The 15,639-nt window shown below is 38.5% G+C and overlaps 1 protein-coding gene across 1 annotated transcript in view; it reads left to right on the top strand.

Annotated features, from left to right (window-relative positions):
- Positions 1-15,639, top strand: part of CNTN3 (contactin 3) — a 236,910-nt gene that overhangs the window by 91,101 nt on the left and 130,170 nt on the right. Inside the window, exon 4 of the mRNA XM_061195539.1 lies at positions 3,358-3,453. Within this exon, the coding sequence (XP_061051522.1) occupies positions 3,358-3,453 (96 nt within the window). The remainder of the gene's footprint in view (positions 1-3,357; positions 3,454-15,639) is intronic.

Raw genomic sequence — 15,639 nt, 5'->3', positions numbered from 1 at the left:
TTGTCGCTATAGTTCTGATAGGTGTCGCTAACCATTCTGATAGGTGTGCCGTGATGCCTCACTGCAGTTTTAATTTCTATTTCCCTGATGGCTAATGATGTTGAACATTTTTCATGTCCTTATTTACCATCTCTATATCTTCTTCAGTGAAATGCCTGTTCATTGTTTTGCCCATTTTCTAATTGGATAGTTTTGTTTTTTACTACTGAGTTTTAAGAGGACTTATTCTGGATACTATTCCTTTACTGGATAAGCGATTTGAAAATATTTTCTCCTGGTCTGTTTCCTGTCTTTTCATCCTTTTCCCATGCACTTTCACAAGGCAAAAGCTTTAAATTTTGGTAAGGTCCAGTTTATTACTGTCAAGCCTAAAAACTTTTTGCCTAACCCTAGATCCCAAAAATGTGCTCCTATATTTTTCTCTAAAAGGTCTATATTTCTATATTTTTATGTTTTACATTTACATTCAAATCCATTTTGAATTAATTTTCATATATGAGTGAGGTTGAGGACAAGCTTCATTTTTTCCCCTATGGTTGTCCAGTTGCTCCTGCACTATTTATTGAAAGGCTGTCCTTCTTCCACTGAATTGCTTTTGCACGTATGTCAAAAATCAACGCAGCGTATTTGTGTGCATCTGTTCCTGGATTCTCTGTTTTATTCCATTGTTCTATGTGTCTGTCCCTCTGCCGTTCCCACGCTGTCTCGCTCATTGTAGCTACATAATAAGTCTTAATACTAGGTAGAGTGGTTCTTTCCACTTTATTCTTCTTAGTCAAGATTGTCTTCGTTATTCTAGGGCCTGTGCTTTTTCTATGTAAGTTTTAGCACAAGCCTGTCTACATCTACAAAAGATATAAAAGTAAAACAAACCCACCAAAAACCTTGCTGGAATTTTGATAGGAATTACATTAAGTCTATATATCAATTTGGGGACAGTTGAAACTATGCTGAATCCTCCAATCCATGAACACAGTAGGTGTCTTCACTTTATTTAGACTGATTCTTTTTTATCAGTATCTTGTAACTTGCAGCATATAGATCCTTTGTACGTTTTATTATCTGTATACCTAAGTACTGTATTTTCTTTGAAATGATTGTAAACAATTTTGTGTCTTTAATTTTGGTTTCTGCAGGTTTATTGTTACTCTCTAGAAATTGTATCCTGTGACCTATTTAACTCACTTTGTAGTGGGAATTTTTTGGTTTGCTTTTTGTTTTTGTAGATGCCTTCCTATTTTCTATTTAGACAATCGTATCATCTGCAAATAGGGGTCATTTTATTTCTTCCTTTAGAAACTGTATGCTTCTTATTTTTTATTCTTTTATTATTGCAGCGGTGGGAACTTCTAGTATGATGTTGGCTGCAAGTGGCTAGAATGAACATTCTTGTCGTATTCCTGATGTTGGCAGAAAACATTGTCTTTCACCATCAAATATGATGCTAGTTGTAGTTCTTTGTAGATGCTCCTTATGAAGTTGGTTTCTTCTTAAAATCTGGCTAATTAGAGGCTCCAGAATAATGTCACATTTTGCAAGAATCAGGAGACAGGAAGAAAAATCGGAGAGGTTTCTACCAAATAATTTCTGGAATGACTTCTTATTTATTTTGACTCCTAAACAGGGCTTGTTCTGATACAGTTCTTGTCAAGATTGGACCATATGCAGCCTTGACTTGGGTTTGGGTTGCATATATAATCTGCCAGGATATTTCAGTAATCTGAAACTTTTTGGATATTTATACTACTTTTATCTCTATAGTCCCTAGGGTTAAAAAAAAAAAAAAAGCCAGGAAAACACTTAAGGCCACTACAGTTATTTTTGTTTGCTCTTCCTAATACATGTTCTCCATGAACTGGCCACATCAGGTATCCAAAAATAATGTTCTTTGTCCTTATATACTGTAGAGATAGTATCACTGCAAATGTCCAGAGCAATGGACAAACCTGTGACAGTGTTAGGGTTTAGGCAAAAGAGGTTTTCACCTATGGAGGAGAAGAGACATTGTTAGTTTCCGTAGAACCTTTTTTTAAATCCTTTTTGGTGTATTCTAGGTAAAATCAGTGATGAATGTGTTTTATGATGTGAAGTTATATAACAGAAAAAAACAAGGAATTGGACAGAAAATCAGTAATTATGATGCATACTTGGTTGTCAAAATGTAGTGATTTGAAATTATTTTTCCATGTATGGGCTACATTCTGATATGATGTACTCCTCCACTTAGTCTTTGGGAAACATTTGGATGGTCCAATTTTGCAGTTCCAACTCAGTTACACTTCAGAAGCCTTAATGTTTTGATAATGCTGCATTTGGTTATAGATTTACGATGATATAATGCTACGTTATATCACTTTTGTAGGGTAACTTCTGAATAAAAAAAGTCCATAAACACTATTTTTTTCTCCTTTTAAAGTCACACATATGTGAGTTTTGCTGAATTGCTTTATTCCATGCTGATAAGCTAACAATTTAATACTATTTTTCAGTAACAATAAAATGAAACACATAAACCTTCTAATTTCCCTTTGATGTATTGATTTATGGTGCTTAGAAAATTCATACATGTCTACAGTTGGTAGTCTTATCAATTTGAAGAAGACTATTTTGGTTTTTGCATTTTTCAAAGTTGAAATTTTTCAAGTTGTATTTTAAAACTGCATACACTGCCTTACTTTTCACAGTCACCACATAGGCAATTTATATCAACCCTTAAAAGCTATGAAATGAGTATATTCTTTCACAAATTGACAGTGCAATTTTTCTAATACAGAAAGTGACACCACAGCATATATTAACTATGGAATGCACAGTACTTTTTTTAAAAAGCAGAGTTTAGAGAAACAAATGTTTCTTCTTTTTTCCCCCGTAGGCTTAAGCTTCGTTCAAAATGAAACCCATAGAATTTTCTCCATGCTGTAATTTAAGCAGGAGAATATGAATTGGAATTTGCTGTCCTGGATTATTATTGAAAGAAATTAAATGGTTTTTAAAAATAACCACTGGTGATCAAAATAGTATTTGCCTTAATTGCTTTATTAAATACTTGAAAAAAATTATTTGGCCAATGATAAAAACAGTTTGCATTTTTTTACAGCTACAAATAAAAAGGAATATGTGGGTTTAATTTACAGGATTAGTGGGTATGTATTTTTGTTTCTACTGCTGAATTTCTAGAAGCCTTAATAAAGAAATCAAAATCCGACTTTTCCTTCTCAAAGCAAATGTTAAATGTTTTCCTCCTGAGGTTCCTGAGAAGGGATTTTTTATTATCCTAAAAAAGAGGAATGTCTCTGTGTGAACACTTTAAATTTATGGTCCTTTCTGAAATTCTGTTTTGTTTTGTTTTCAAATCAGATCTGGAAAATTTTAAAACCAAAATGAGAAGTACAGTGTCAGTGCGTGAAGGACAGGGAGTCGTCCTGCTCTGTGGCCTCCCGCCACACTCTGGAGGTAACAAGTGCTCTGTTTTTGCTCTTTATGTTTATTAAACAAGTTTCGGGGCGAGACCCACAGCATATGTGCTGTTATTGCTTCCATAAATTACCCTGAGAAACTTGATAATCCAAGCATTGGATTCTGTCAGTTGAGTTGCAATATAAGAAACTCTACAAAAAGTAGTCTATCCAGAGGAGATTATAAACATAATTTACTCATTCCAACAAGGAAGGTTCTAAAGGCGAGCAAGATCAAGTTAATTTCAGTTACCTAATGGTGCTGAACAATGCTTCATCCTTACACTATTATCATTTATTATTTAGTTTTAGACCGTGACATACATTGGTGTCTTTGTGGTTTCTCTCTCTTTCTCTCTCTCTCTCTCTCCTGCCTTATGCATACACGCTTACACAAGCTTATTGATATATGCTGTTGCACCTCTTGATATATGTGTAATATATATTGAAAATGAAATATGTGTGTGTATTCACATCATTTTTACTGGGGTGTTGGAATTGCAAATTTTATGCTACATTGCTATAAATTGAAATATTGCTGGAAATTCAGAAGGTTAACAGAATAGCTACCAAGAGTGAAAATGAACTTCTGCACATATGAAAATAATTTAATAAGTACTGCTCCCCAGTAAGAGCCTGAAGTGCTGGTTGGATTTTCCTCTCATGCTCACTATTACAAACTTGGTCACTTGCAGGAACAAAGAAGGCATTATTAATGTATGAATCATTGTTCTCAGAGAAGCAAACACATTCTGTTATTGAGAGGATGAGAATTACTGAGAGATAAATAGGTTAGAGAGAATCTTTCTGACCAGAGGCGAAACTGAGAAGTCTTCTTCCCATTATAATAAAGCTTATTCAAATGTCAATATGCTGGACTTTATTTATTCTGTGACATCCAAACCAAAGTCTTTGTTGCCCAGTGACTTGGCAGTTTTAATCACAAAATCCTCAGCCCAATAAAACAGACATTTCCCATCTTCAGTATTTGATCATTGGAAATGTCTGAGCCAGCTGCAGACTGCAGATTTGGGGCTTGATTAGCTGCCATGCTTGCCCTCGTGTTGGTGAGCATGGGTTTAAATTGGGCTCCCCAGTCTACTTCGGGAGTGTATATTTTGCTGAAATCATGAAGTTTCAGAGGACCTGTGACTTTGAAGGGAAGCATAGACTCTCTTGATTAGCAGTAAAACCACTGCTGCTGAGCTCAAACTGGCTTGAAGAAAATAGGGAGTTTACTGGCTCATATAACTGGGTTGAGCATGTGCTTTCTACGAGAGCTGTATGGTTGACACAGCGATGTACCACCCAGAATGACTCGCTGCCTCACTGTGGGCAGTGGGGTCAGCCAGTGGCCTCCAGCTCTCAGCTTCTTCCTCATCTCCTTGGCTGCAGGAGCCACTTGCCCAGGGTCCCACCCTTCCAGGGACTGCCTGCATCTGGTGACTGAACAAGGAGAGGATATAAGGGGTCAGCCCTTTCTGCCCAACACTGGACACTTCTAGTGGGGAGGACTCAGTCCAGAGCTTCCTTCCAGCATGGCCAAGGCTTTTTGGATCACCACACTTTGACTTCTTTCTTATCTCAAATCCTGCTTCTGCCTCCTTGCTTTCACAGGTTTTGAGCGTTGGTCAAAATCTTTATCCCAGACTCTAATATTTGCTCCCTGTAACACCAATCTCCTGGATCCAATGGTTTAACCAATTTCATAAGTGGTTGTTCTTTCTTGCTGTTTTTTGGCTCTGCTTCCCTCCATGTTGATTCCATTGTCATGTAGACTCCCTGTGGTGGCACAGGTGGCTCCTGGCAACTCCAGGCCTTCTGGTCCTTAGTGCTAAAGATCCTAATGGACCAGACAGCCTGTTGCTCAGTGGCTCCTGATTTTCATTGGATGAGCCTTGCTCATGAGATTTTTCCCTCCAGCAGAGAACCAGAGTCAGCTCCATCTACTGGCAAGCACTGGGATGAGAAAGACGTAGTTTCCAAAAGAAAAGAAGGGTTTTATTATGAGAAAAAAAAGGGAGTGATGTTTTAGGTAGACACTAATAATGGTTAGAAGTACAGCTAGTAAGCAAGTATCAAAATAACTAAAGTTTATTTTTTAAAAGCAACATAAAAGACCGCTGGGCGGTCTTGTCTATGATGTGTGTTGGAACTGTTGACCCAAATTAAAAGTCTAAGTGATCTTCTTTAAACACTTTTATGACTAGATGTACTTGCTGATAACAAAGGAGGGGATCTTTTAGTTGACTGGGCATGCACACAGTGAGGGAGTCTTAATAAGCTGTTGGATAAAACATGTTCCAAAAGATGAATCTTTTCCATTGTCCTGAAATTGGAGAACTGCTGGCCAGTCACAACTCTCCTAAGTAATGACATCCTGATTCCTCTCTGCCTTGGTGACTTCATATAGTGCTCTTTTCATTTTTAAAGCTCACAGTCTGGGATGACTGTGAAAGTCAGTAGAATTGTTGGCAAAGAAGGAAAGAAATCTTCCCAGATGCGGTACATTAGCTCTTAAGACCCCGCAGCATGCATGGGGGAGCGAACGACTGAACAAAAGCATATCTTCCTGCATGCTAGATTGTGCAGGAAAATGATAGGGACCAGAGCGTCAGATTTAGATGCTGAAAACAGGATTGTCATTGATCCAAGTCTACCTAATGTTGAGTCTGCCAAGTCACAATTTACATCCCCTGCCCTGACTTCTTGGTTTGGGAGCTTCTTGAAGACAGAGCCTATGTCCAGGTTTGCTCTGCACCCAAGTGCCTGACACAAGGCTGGTTTATGGCAAGCAGTCAGTAAATAACGGTTGAACAAATGAACACATTCATGAAATGAATAAAGGACTCCTCTTTAGATCGGGCCAGTTACAGATGCTTTCTGAGAATGCACTGCAAACTCTGTTTCTAGAGGTGGAAGCATTTAACAACTAATATGCGCTGGGTGCCAAGCAGACAGGTGCAGACGCTGACAGATGACGGTGAACTCTGCCCACAGCAGCTGGTATCAGCTCCGCTTCATCCCCTTGTGGACTGAGGGACTTTTCATTCAGTGGAGAATGTGAGGCAGCACAGAGCAGCTGAAGCCGTGACTCCAGGATTTATCAGTACATGTGATATGGGGCACACATGGCCCCGCTGTGATCCATTGTGTCCTCTTTCCACAAAGTCCCGTGGTCCCTGCAGGACATGACCTTCCCTTCTCTGTCTTAACTGCTGTATTACTTTTACTCACTTCTACTTGGTCCCTTCTCAGTGGTCGGAAACTTTTAATTTTGTTGTTATTTTCTGATTACTGAAGACATCATTGTATTTTATTATCTATCGTATGCTCTAACAAAATCACAGCCTGACAGAGTAGACACAGGGGTGAAATAATAATAATAATAATAACAAATAATAATAGTAGTCTCTATTTATTGAGTGCTGCTTAGTTGCTAAGCAGGGTGCTGGCTCTTGGTGGAAATAAATCATCTGCTAGGAGATTCTTTTGATTAAAAGTATGGAGAGGAACTGGATAAGTGACAAGGGAGATATGCAAAAAAAGAACCCAAATAGGAGTCTCAAAGTATGGAAACTGAATATATTATTCATACTCCCTTAAATAATTTGTCTATGCAGATAATTTATAAGAAAGTAGCAGCAACGTGGGGCTGCTTTGCTTAAGAGCAATCGCCATTTATATGATGCCATAGAAGGAAAAATTGTTTCCTGATGGGTGACAGAAATGTTTCCTAGGAGTCCCCATAACTCCTAAGCAATGCAGGTTACTGTCATTTGAGAGGGGTCTTATCTCCCACTCATTCTGTGACACTTTCTGCCACTTCCTATTCATTGTCTTCTCTGCAGAATAATCCAGCATTAGGAATTAGTATTCTCTTGAAAATTAGCTGGAAAATCAGGAAGCGACATGCCAAAAATAAGGTACCAGCCATGGATTATCCGTGGGTTAATTATCAATCTAGTTACCAATAGTGTGAAAAGCTGGGAATTAGTGTAATTACCAGTCAGTTGCTGATATCACTACAAGATCGTTGTAAATTCAAATGCACAAAAAAATTATCCTTATATAAATAAGGATACAAGACTAGTTCGTGGGCCTTTCATGATAAATACTAATTAGACAGGAATTCATAGGTTAATCAAGTTATTGCCTACATACATGTTAATAAAGACTTGGTTTTTGTCCAAGGATGCCGGATGAGATTTATTCTGAGTTAAAAACAGACCTGAGTGTTTCCCAGTGTTTCATAAGCAAACAGCTTTGGTCTGTGATCCAGCTTCCCACGTCTGTGCTCTGTGCATATTCTTCTTACAATGACAGCCCTGGACACTGCCTGCCATCCTTTGGGATGTGAAAAGGAAGCGTGTGAGATGCTAAACAGCAGGTAGTGGAGGCTGAAGCGACTTCATGCTAAAAATTGCTTTGTAAATCCTGGTGTGACCGAGGTGAGAACTATTAGCAACATAACCAGATGGCATGGGATTTACACCCTCCATGTTGACATCTTTTTTTTTCTTTCCCTAGGACCAAAAACCAAAAGTCACCTCAGGTAGTTTAGATGGGGCAACTTGAAGAAAAATTTCCAAGTAGGAATGTTCTGGAAACACTTGTGCAGTTGCTAGACCTTGCTTCAAGGCGATGAGACATTACCTAGTGTTTTGGGATGTGATTTGGACCCAAAACAGTAGTTTCCCCAAATACCTTAACATGTAACCTTAGCACCACCTTGGCTTAGGCATTCATTTTTCCTTGAACTACACTCCTCTACTATTCATGTTTGTAGTTTAGTCAAATTTAAAACAACAGCTTTTTACAAAACTTTGAAGTAGGGAATACATAATATGTTCATGGGCAGAATGTGCTTTCTGGCTCCCATGGCATTTGCATCACTGGTCACTATATAAAACGTTTCTTTGAGAACCCAAGGGTTTCCCCTTCCCTAAAGCCATGTATCTGAAAGTTGCATCGTAGCAGGTCTTTATACCATCACAAACTAGGAAATCTAGATAAAGCAGATGGTTGGTGGGTTATTGAGGAATAAGCATCTCTCTGCACCATAGAATATTGCTCCTAATTTATTGCTTCTAAGCCTGGGAGTCAGATATGTTAACATGTCACAAGAAAGAATCCATCTGTAGACTGAATGAATAATATATCACAATTGTAAAAGTGTTTTTTGAATATATGCCAATGCTGATGTGACTGTTGACATTTATGGGTGTCCAGAATATTAATAAATTCGTAGTAGTATTCAGACAAGTATGTTCTGAATTGGTTGACACATAAACCTCAGGTGCTACTCTGTGGATAACAGTAAAATTGATCTCTAAAGGGAATATCTGTTGTCTCAAATAGTCTTAATTGCTGAACATCCATTTTGTAGTTGGAAATGGAGATGAAAAATCCTGAGTTTCTCCAAAGTGCTTGAATGTGGAAACTATGAATTAAAAATATTGAGTCTGCCTTCCTCCCTCCCTTCCTTCCTGCATCTGTCCATCTATCCATCCATCTATTTTATTCATATTTTGATTTACTCATGCATCCATCAAATATCTGTTGACGTGTGGAAGATGTTTACGTCTTATAATGCTATTTTACTGTAATATATATGGCCCTTTACTTGAATAATCTTAGTATTAAATACAGAAAAAACTGAAAGCATTGCTGGTAAACTTGATAGGAATGTATTCAAGTCAGTATTTTTGAACCCTACCCAAACCACTTTCCAAGTTAAATGTACTGTTCTCAGGGTGCAAGGAAATAGAAAGATAAATAGGAATCCCCCTGTCCCCAGGGGCATATATGTGAGTGGCTTGAAATGTCTGATTTATATATATAGATAAAAATATACTCTAATCCTAATATGTTTACTAGGTAGAAAAATGTAAAATAAAAATACGTAAGTAAATTTTTAAAGAGGGCTTATTATATTTTCTTCATGTACCCCAGGGTACATTTGTACATTTGATTGGCTTATTTTTACCCCATTTTAGAAAACCTGTTTCTAGACAGCGCTTGGGTTTCCTTCCTCCAGCCGTAAGGGTTGGATTATGTAGTGGAGGTTTTAGACTCGCTTGTGTTTTGTTGAACGACACAAGCAGTGACTGCCTCTCCTCCTGGGTATTCCCTCCATTGCCTCCACGGGCTTGGAACCACGCCTAGCACGTTCCAGCTGGCCGCTGCTGATTGGCCCAGAGGGGGTTATATGTACTAGTGTTTTAATCAAGCTTACGTGAGCTACTGTTAACAAAGAAACCTGAAAATATATTAGCTTAAACTGAACTGTATTTCTTGCTCAGATAAAATCCACATCAAGTGCTTTTGATCATAGATCTCTGGCCTCATCCATTTAGGCCTCTCCGTTTCAGCATCTAAAATCTGTGGTCGCTGCCTCTGTCTTGGTCCAGCTGGCAGGGAAAAAAGGGGGAGAGATGACCCATGGATGGTTCTTGTGGACACGTGCCTGGAGGGGATGGCACATGTCACCTATGTTCACATTCTGCTGACTGGTTCCCGGTCACATGGTCACACTGAGAGCAAAGGAGGTCCATTGTGTGCCATGGGGGAAGTGGGAACAGGTTAGGAGTATAGCTTCTCTCTGCCGCCTTTAGATAGACCTGTGCTTTTGAAAATAAGCACAAGCAGGTTAGGACCAGAGATGTATAAGATACAGTGTGTCTTAAGAGGCTGTATTTCATGATTTCTAGTGGCTGTATAAGAAGCTTATTTGGAGGACTTGTTAAAAATGTGTATTCCACGATCCCACTCTCAGAGATTCTGATTCCTTAGTGGGGAGTCTTTTCTGGGAATCTGCATTCTTTATGAATGACCCAGGGGATTTTTGACTCAGCGGGGCCTTGAGCCACACCTTGAGACCCACTGTCATCACGTCGTACAAATTTAAGTGCCTTAAAGAAATGTTTTAAGGAGTAGAGAAATGTCATTTATGATGGAGCAAGTGTAAGCACTGAAGTATTTCAGGAGTTACATTTTATTAAGTAGGACATTTTGGACTTTAAAAGGGTAGTAGAATTCTTGGCTTATATAGGACATTGACGTTCATTTATTTATAAGCTAGGCAATTCCTATCCCAGCTGAATTTTTCCTTCATTAACATTAGCTGCCTTAGAGAGCACGGTTGCCGGTGTGCCTAGGCGTGTAGCTGAATATTCCATGGCATTCATCCACTTTCCCCCGTGTGGAGTAGTTGGTAGGTGCCGGGCAGTCACCGGTGCTTGTTAATAATCACAGAAACTGGGCATTGGTTAAGTGTGCGTAGCTTTTAATCCTCCAGGCACTGCTTGGCATCTTACCCCTGAGTAGTTTGGATTTGTTTATTGTTGTTATTGTGTCTGTGTGTTTCTGTGAGAGTGTTCATCTCAAGGGGGTATGCCCATCTGGAATAAAACTCAGACTGATATTGTAGGGGAGGATTTTCAAAATCAATCACTTTCCTTCTTCCCTTTTAGACCTGGCTCTTATTTAAAAGCTATTTTTCCCTATTAACTTTAGGAAGTTTGACTTTGAAAGGATACCAGTATTTAAAACTAAGAAATTTTAAAATGAATCATGTGCAACGTTTTCAGTAAGATTACAAGAGTCAGTTTCTAAATGCATCCAAAGAAACATCACAGTGACCACCTTTCTGTATTCTCAGAGGTCTGCAGGGGCCAGCCAAGTGTTTCAGATTAATGAGCAGGGCCAGGTTTTGAGACTTGGGCAATTTTTTGGTTTTTTCCCAGTAACATATTGAAATCACTTAACAGCATCATTTACTTCATATGCAATTTTTACAACATAGAAAATACAGTTCTTTTCTGAGTTTATTAAGTGTTTTGTCACACGTATCTTCCATTTGCTGGTTAAGTTATTACTATGGCTTTTTTCCTAATGTCCTCTTAAATTAAATTCATTAGACACAGACACGCTTGGCATATTAAACACATAGAGCTGTTTTTTTCACTATTTATACAAAATTTGCTGCGTATCAGTCAGCTTTTAGTAGGTTCTGTTGCAGTAACAAATGACTCCAAAGTCTCAAGGGCTTATAATAATGAAGATTTATTTCCAGTTTTGTAGGCTCTATGCTACGGGTTGGCTGCAGCTATATTCCATGTGACCTGTTTATTTTGGGAAAAAGTAGCCCTTGTCTGGGATATGCCATTCTCATGGCAGGAAGAAAAGAAACTTGTCAGACTCATTCAGTCTGTTCACAGGTGGTATATATAAATCATTTCTGCTCCCATTCAATTTTTTAAATTAATCAATTAATTATTTATTTATTTTTGGCTGTGTTGGACCTTCATTGCTGTGCGCAGGCTTTCTCTAGATGCAGCGAACGGGGGCTACTCTTCGCTGTGGTGTGCGGGCTTCTCATTGTGGTGGCTTCTCTTGTTGCAGAACATGGGCCCTAGGGCGCGCGGGCTTCAGTAGTTGTGGCTCGCGGGCTTTAGAGCACAGGCCCAGTAGTTGTGGTGCACGGGCTTAGTTGCTCCGCGGCATGTGGTATCTTCCCGGGCCAGGGATCGAACCCGTGTCCCCTTCATTGGCAGGAGGATTCTTAACCACTCCGCCACGAGGGAAGTCCCTCCTATTCTATTTTGCGAAACACATATTATGGCCAATACTGATCAAATGGGCCAGAAACCATTCTGTCACAGAGAGGAGCAACAAAAAATTTTAATAATAATGTAATCGACCATAAGTTCTCTCTTATTTTTTTCTTTAGCTATTGGGCCTTTGTAGTCTTTCTTTCGGTTTCCCCAGATGTGATGAGATCTAGATCCAATAACTAGTTTAAGTTATCCTAACTCTTCCAACAAGAAGATGTAAGAACAACAATATATCATGATGAAAAATGGCACCCAAAATGTTCAAACCACCCAAAGCGTTCAAATGCTGCTCAGTTCCAGCTGATTATTGCCATGGAGAAAACAAGAACAGCTAGAAACTATATGTTGGCAAAATTTTCCAAAACGTTAACAATATGGGTCAAACAGTACTTGGTTTGAGGGTGCCTTTAGCCTGTGGGCCACAGTTAGAAGTCTCTTCCTCAAGGACATTCAATTAATGCTAATCTTTAAAAATGCCTCATTCACTCAGTAGTCTAAGGGTATACGTGTCTAAGAGTTAAGAGTATTGTTTATAGCCTTTAAAAATTCACTTTTGTTAGATTCAGGAGTACAGAAAACAATTCCAAACAAGGCTAATTAAAACAGCTAATTATGGGCTCCTGGAGGCCTGCAGTATTTGGAAGTAGCATCTCAATCCTTCTGGAAACAGTTTTCCAGATTCATTTTACATTCTCCCCATCTAGTCTAGTTTACATCATTACTTTTCTTAGCAAATGTTTTATGCCCCCAAAGTGGGGATAAACCAATCAACTAAACACAGCAAAGCCATGGGGGTCTAATGTGTGAGGTTTTATTATATGTAAGTACAAACTCTGTAATTTTTGAGACTACATTTGATTTTATCTAGAAAGAGATGAACTTGGAAGGTCAGTGATGTCAGCTAAAGCCCAGTTCCCATGAAGAAGCATTGTATTCCCAAGAGTAAACACAATAATTAAGCAGAATTGTAACTAATTCTTCCATTGTAGCTATGAGTAAATCATTTGTTGTTCCTAAGGTAAATTTTTATGTAAATCTAGAAATTTAAGAATTTTGGGGGAATTCCCTGGCGGACCAGTGGTTAGGACTTGGCGCTTTCACTGCCGAGGGCCCAAGTTCGATCCCTGGTCGGGGAACTAAGATCCCACAAGCCGTGTGATGCAACCAAAAAAAAAAAATTTTTTTTTTTCTCATTTTTCTAAAATAATCTTAATGTTTTCAGTGACATTAATATATTTGGAAATATTTTGCATTTTGTAACCCACTCCTATCACTTCTTTTAATTTCCCCTTTGATTTTTATACAGCATGACACATACATACTCTCTGCACTGAGTAGTATTGATGACCCTCCACAGATAAGGAACCTTCCTGTGCACTGTGTCCCTGACAAGATCATCTGATTCATGGGTTGATATATTAAATACAATAGGTAAAGGTAAATTCTGTGTTCCTACCATAGACTCCTTATTTTCTCTTGTGGTTTTATACTTTTACTCACAGACCATTTGTGTGACACTGAGCAACATTTTTTCACTATGTATTCTTATGCAACAGCAATAGGCATCATGCAAAAGAGTGAGGCAGTTTTTAAAAAAAAAAAAAAAACACTTTTGCAAAAATGCTAGGGAAAGCAAAAGAAAGCATCTTTCTTTTATTTGTCAGAGCTTTTAATAGTACAGTACTAATTTTACATATCCTAGAGGAGGAGTCTAGCGGACAGCTTCTCCCAAACTTACTTGACGAGAGAACCCTTTGTTTATATAGCATCTTGCGGGACCAGATATTCTGAGAAGTCCACTTCAGGAAATGCTTACGTAGCTTGAAGATCATGCATACCAGTAATTTTCAAAATATTCTCTGCTAAATGCTCTAAGGGTTTGTGAAAGGGTGCAGCTTAGTGTACAGACCTCAAATTTCCCCAACTCCCTCTTCAAATAGAGCAATTCTTTTTTTTACCAGTTTTAAATGTTGTAGTTCCACATAAATATTCTTTAAAGATAGAATTCTGTACTGATAAATTATAAAGAGAAAGGGAGGGAGAGAGGAAGGGAAGGGAAGGGAAGGGGTAGAGGACGAGTGTATCTTATTTTATCAGTGAGCGGGTGGAGTCAGTTCCCGGAATTTGTTCTGATTCATCTTCACTGTAATTCTTGATATATTAGGGGGTGGATTCTTCATTATAGCATTATGAAAACTGGGGGGGAAAATTAAGGGATGCTTTTGACTAAGTATACTTCTGGCATTTTATAAATTAAATTAATTATGTGTGGATCACATTACATCTGTTATAGTAATAACAGGCTGGTGTTTTCTGGTGAGGAAACGAGTCCATCAGTCATCTGTAATCATTGATCTTCAGATAAGGGGACCTGTGCTGGCTGGCTTACAGAAACCATAGTGTGTTTTCAACATTACTGCCAAAACATACTGTATTCCACAAATTTCTTAAGAAGGCCTATTCTGTTTTCCACTTGTGATGTGAAATGACATCTGAAGTGGTGACATACGTAGACTTAAAGCAATCTTTTTCAATCATTTATAACCTTTAAGCACCACTAACCTCCCTCAGGATTCTTTGACCTTTTCTCTCTGTATTAGGCTTTTTGACAGCTCAGAGAGAGAAGTGGTGTACCTGACATCTGGTATAAACATGAAGTGTTAATTCTTGGCTCATACTTAATATTGCCAACTGCTTTCAGATGCTCATGTGATATATTTTGTTTTTCCCATGGCTATAACACAGAATCTGTATGAGTTTTCTTAATCCAGTGCTGGTAAGGAGTGAAAGTTATTTCTTAGTTCTGAGTCTTGGATTCCTCACCGTAGATTAGGGGGGAGGCAGAGATTCAAGAGTCCTTAGCCAGGCAATGAGAGAATTTTGTCCGCTCCAGTACCAGAGTAGAGAATAAGAAAGGTTAAAGGACTACTAGAACAAGATACAGATGTAAAATGAGGGTGAAATTAAGGCTTTGTTAATCTTTCTATTTTTGAAGTAGAACAGAGACAAAATTCCATTATCTTCAACAGGCATTGGAAGGTATTAAAGTGACCATGACTTCTTTCTGATTCTTAGTGAAGTATATTGGGGGTATGTATTCCAAGCTACAAAAGCATTATTAAGAATCCTCAACTAAATTGGAAGAAATGCTGTTCGCTAAAACCAAGTCATGATCAGAGCATAATAATACAATGAAGGAAATCTCCAGGAAGTAAAAGGAATAGGTGAAATACAAAACTCACTGGATTTCCAGATATCTCCAAGTTGGGAGAACTTGAAAACAATGCAAGAATTGGCTTCCTAGTCAAAGGAAACAAACCTTCGGAACAGCCTGGGAATTTCAATTGGAAGTATTGTGTAGAGAAAATTTAGAACCGAAAATGAGAGAGGATTCTGCTGAAAGAATAGCACCTATGTATATCTCTTGTTACATTTGTGAACCTCCAGGTCTTATGCACCTGATTAGAGACAGATTCCTTGAATCCATTTTTTTTGGCTGCATTGGGTCTTTGTTGCGGCGCGCAGGCTTCTCATTGTGGTGGCTTCTTGTTGCGGAGCACGGGCTC

The sequence above is a fragment of the Eubalaena glacialis genome, chromosome 7 (genome assembly GCF_028564815.1).
Source record: "Eubalaena glacialis isolate mEubGla1 chromosome 7, mEubGla1.1.hap2.+ XY, whole genome shotgun sequence".
NCBI lineage: Eukaryota > Metazoa > Chordata > Mammalia > Artiodactyla > Balaenidae > Eubalaena > Eubalaena glacialis.
This window is presented reverse-complemented; position numbering and strand designations above follow the sequence as displayed.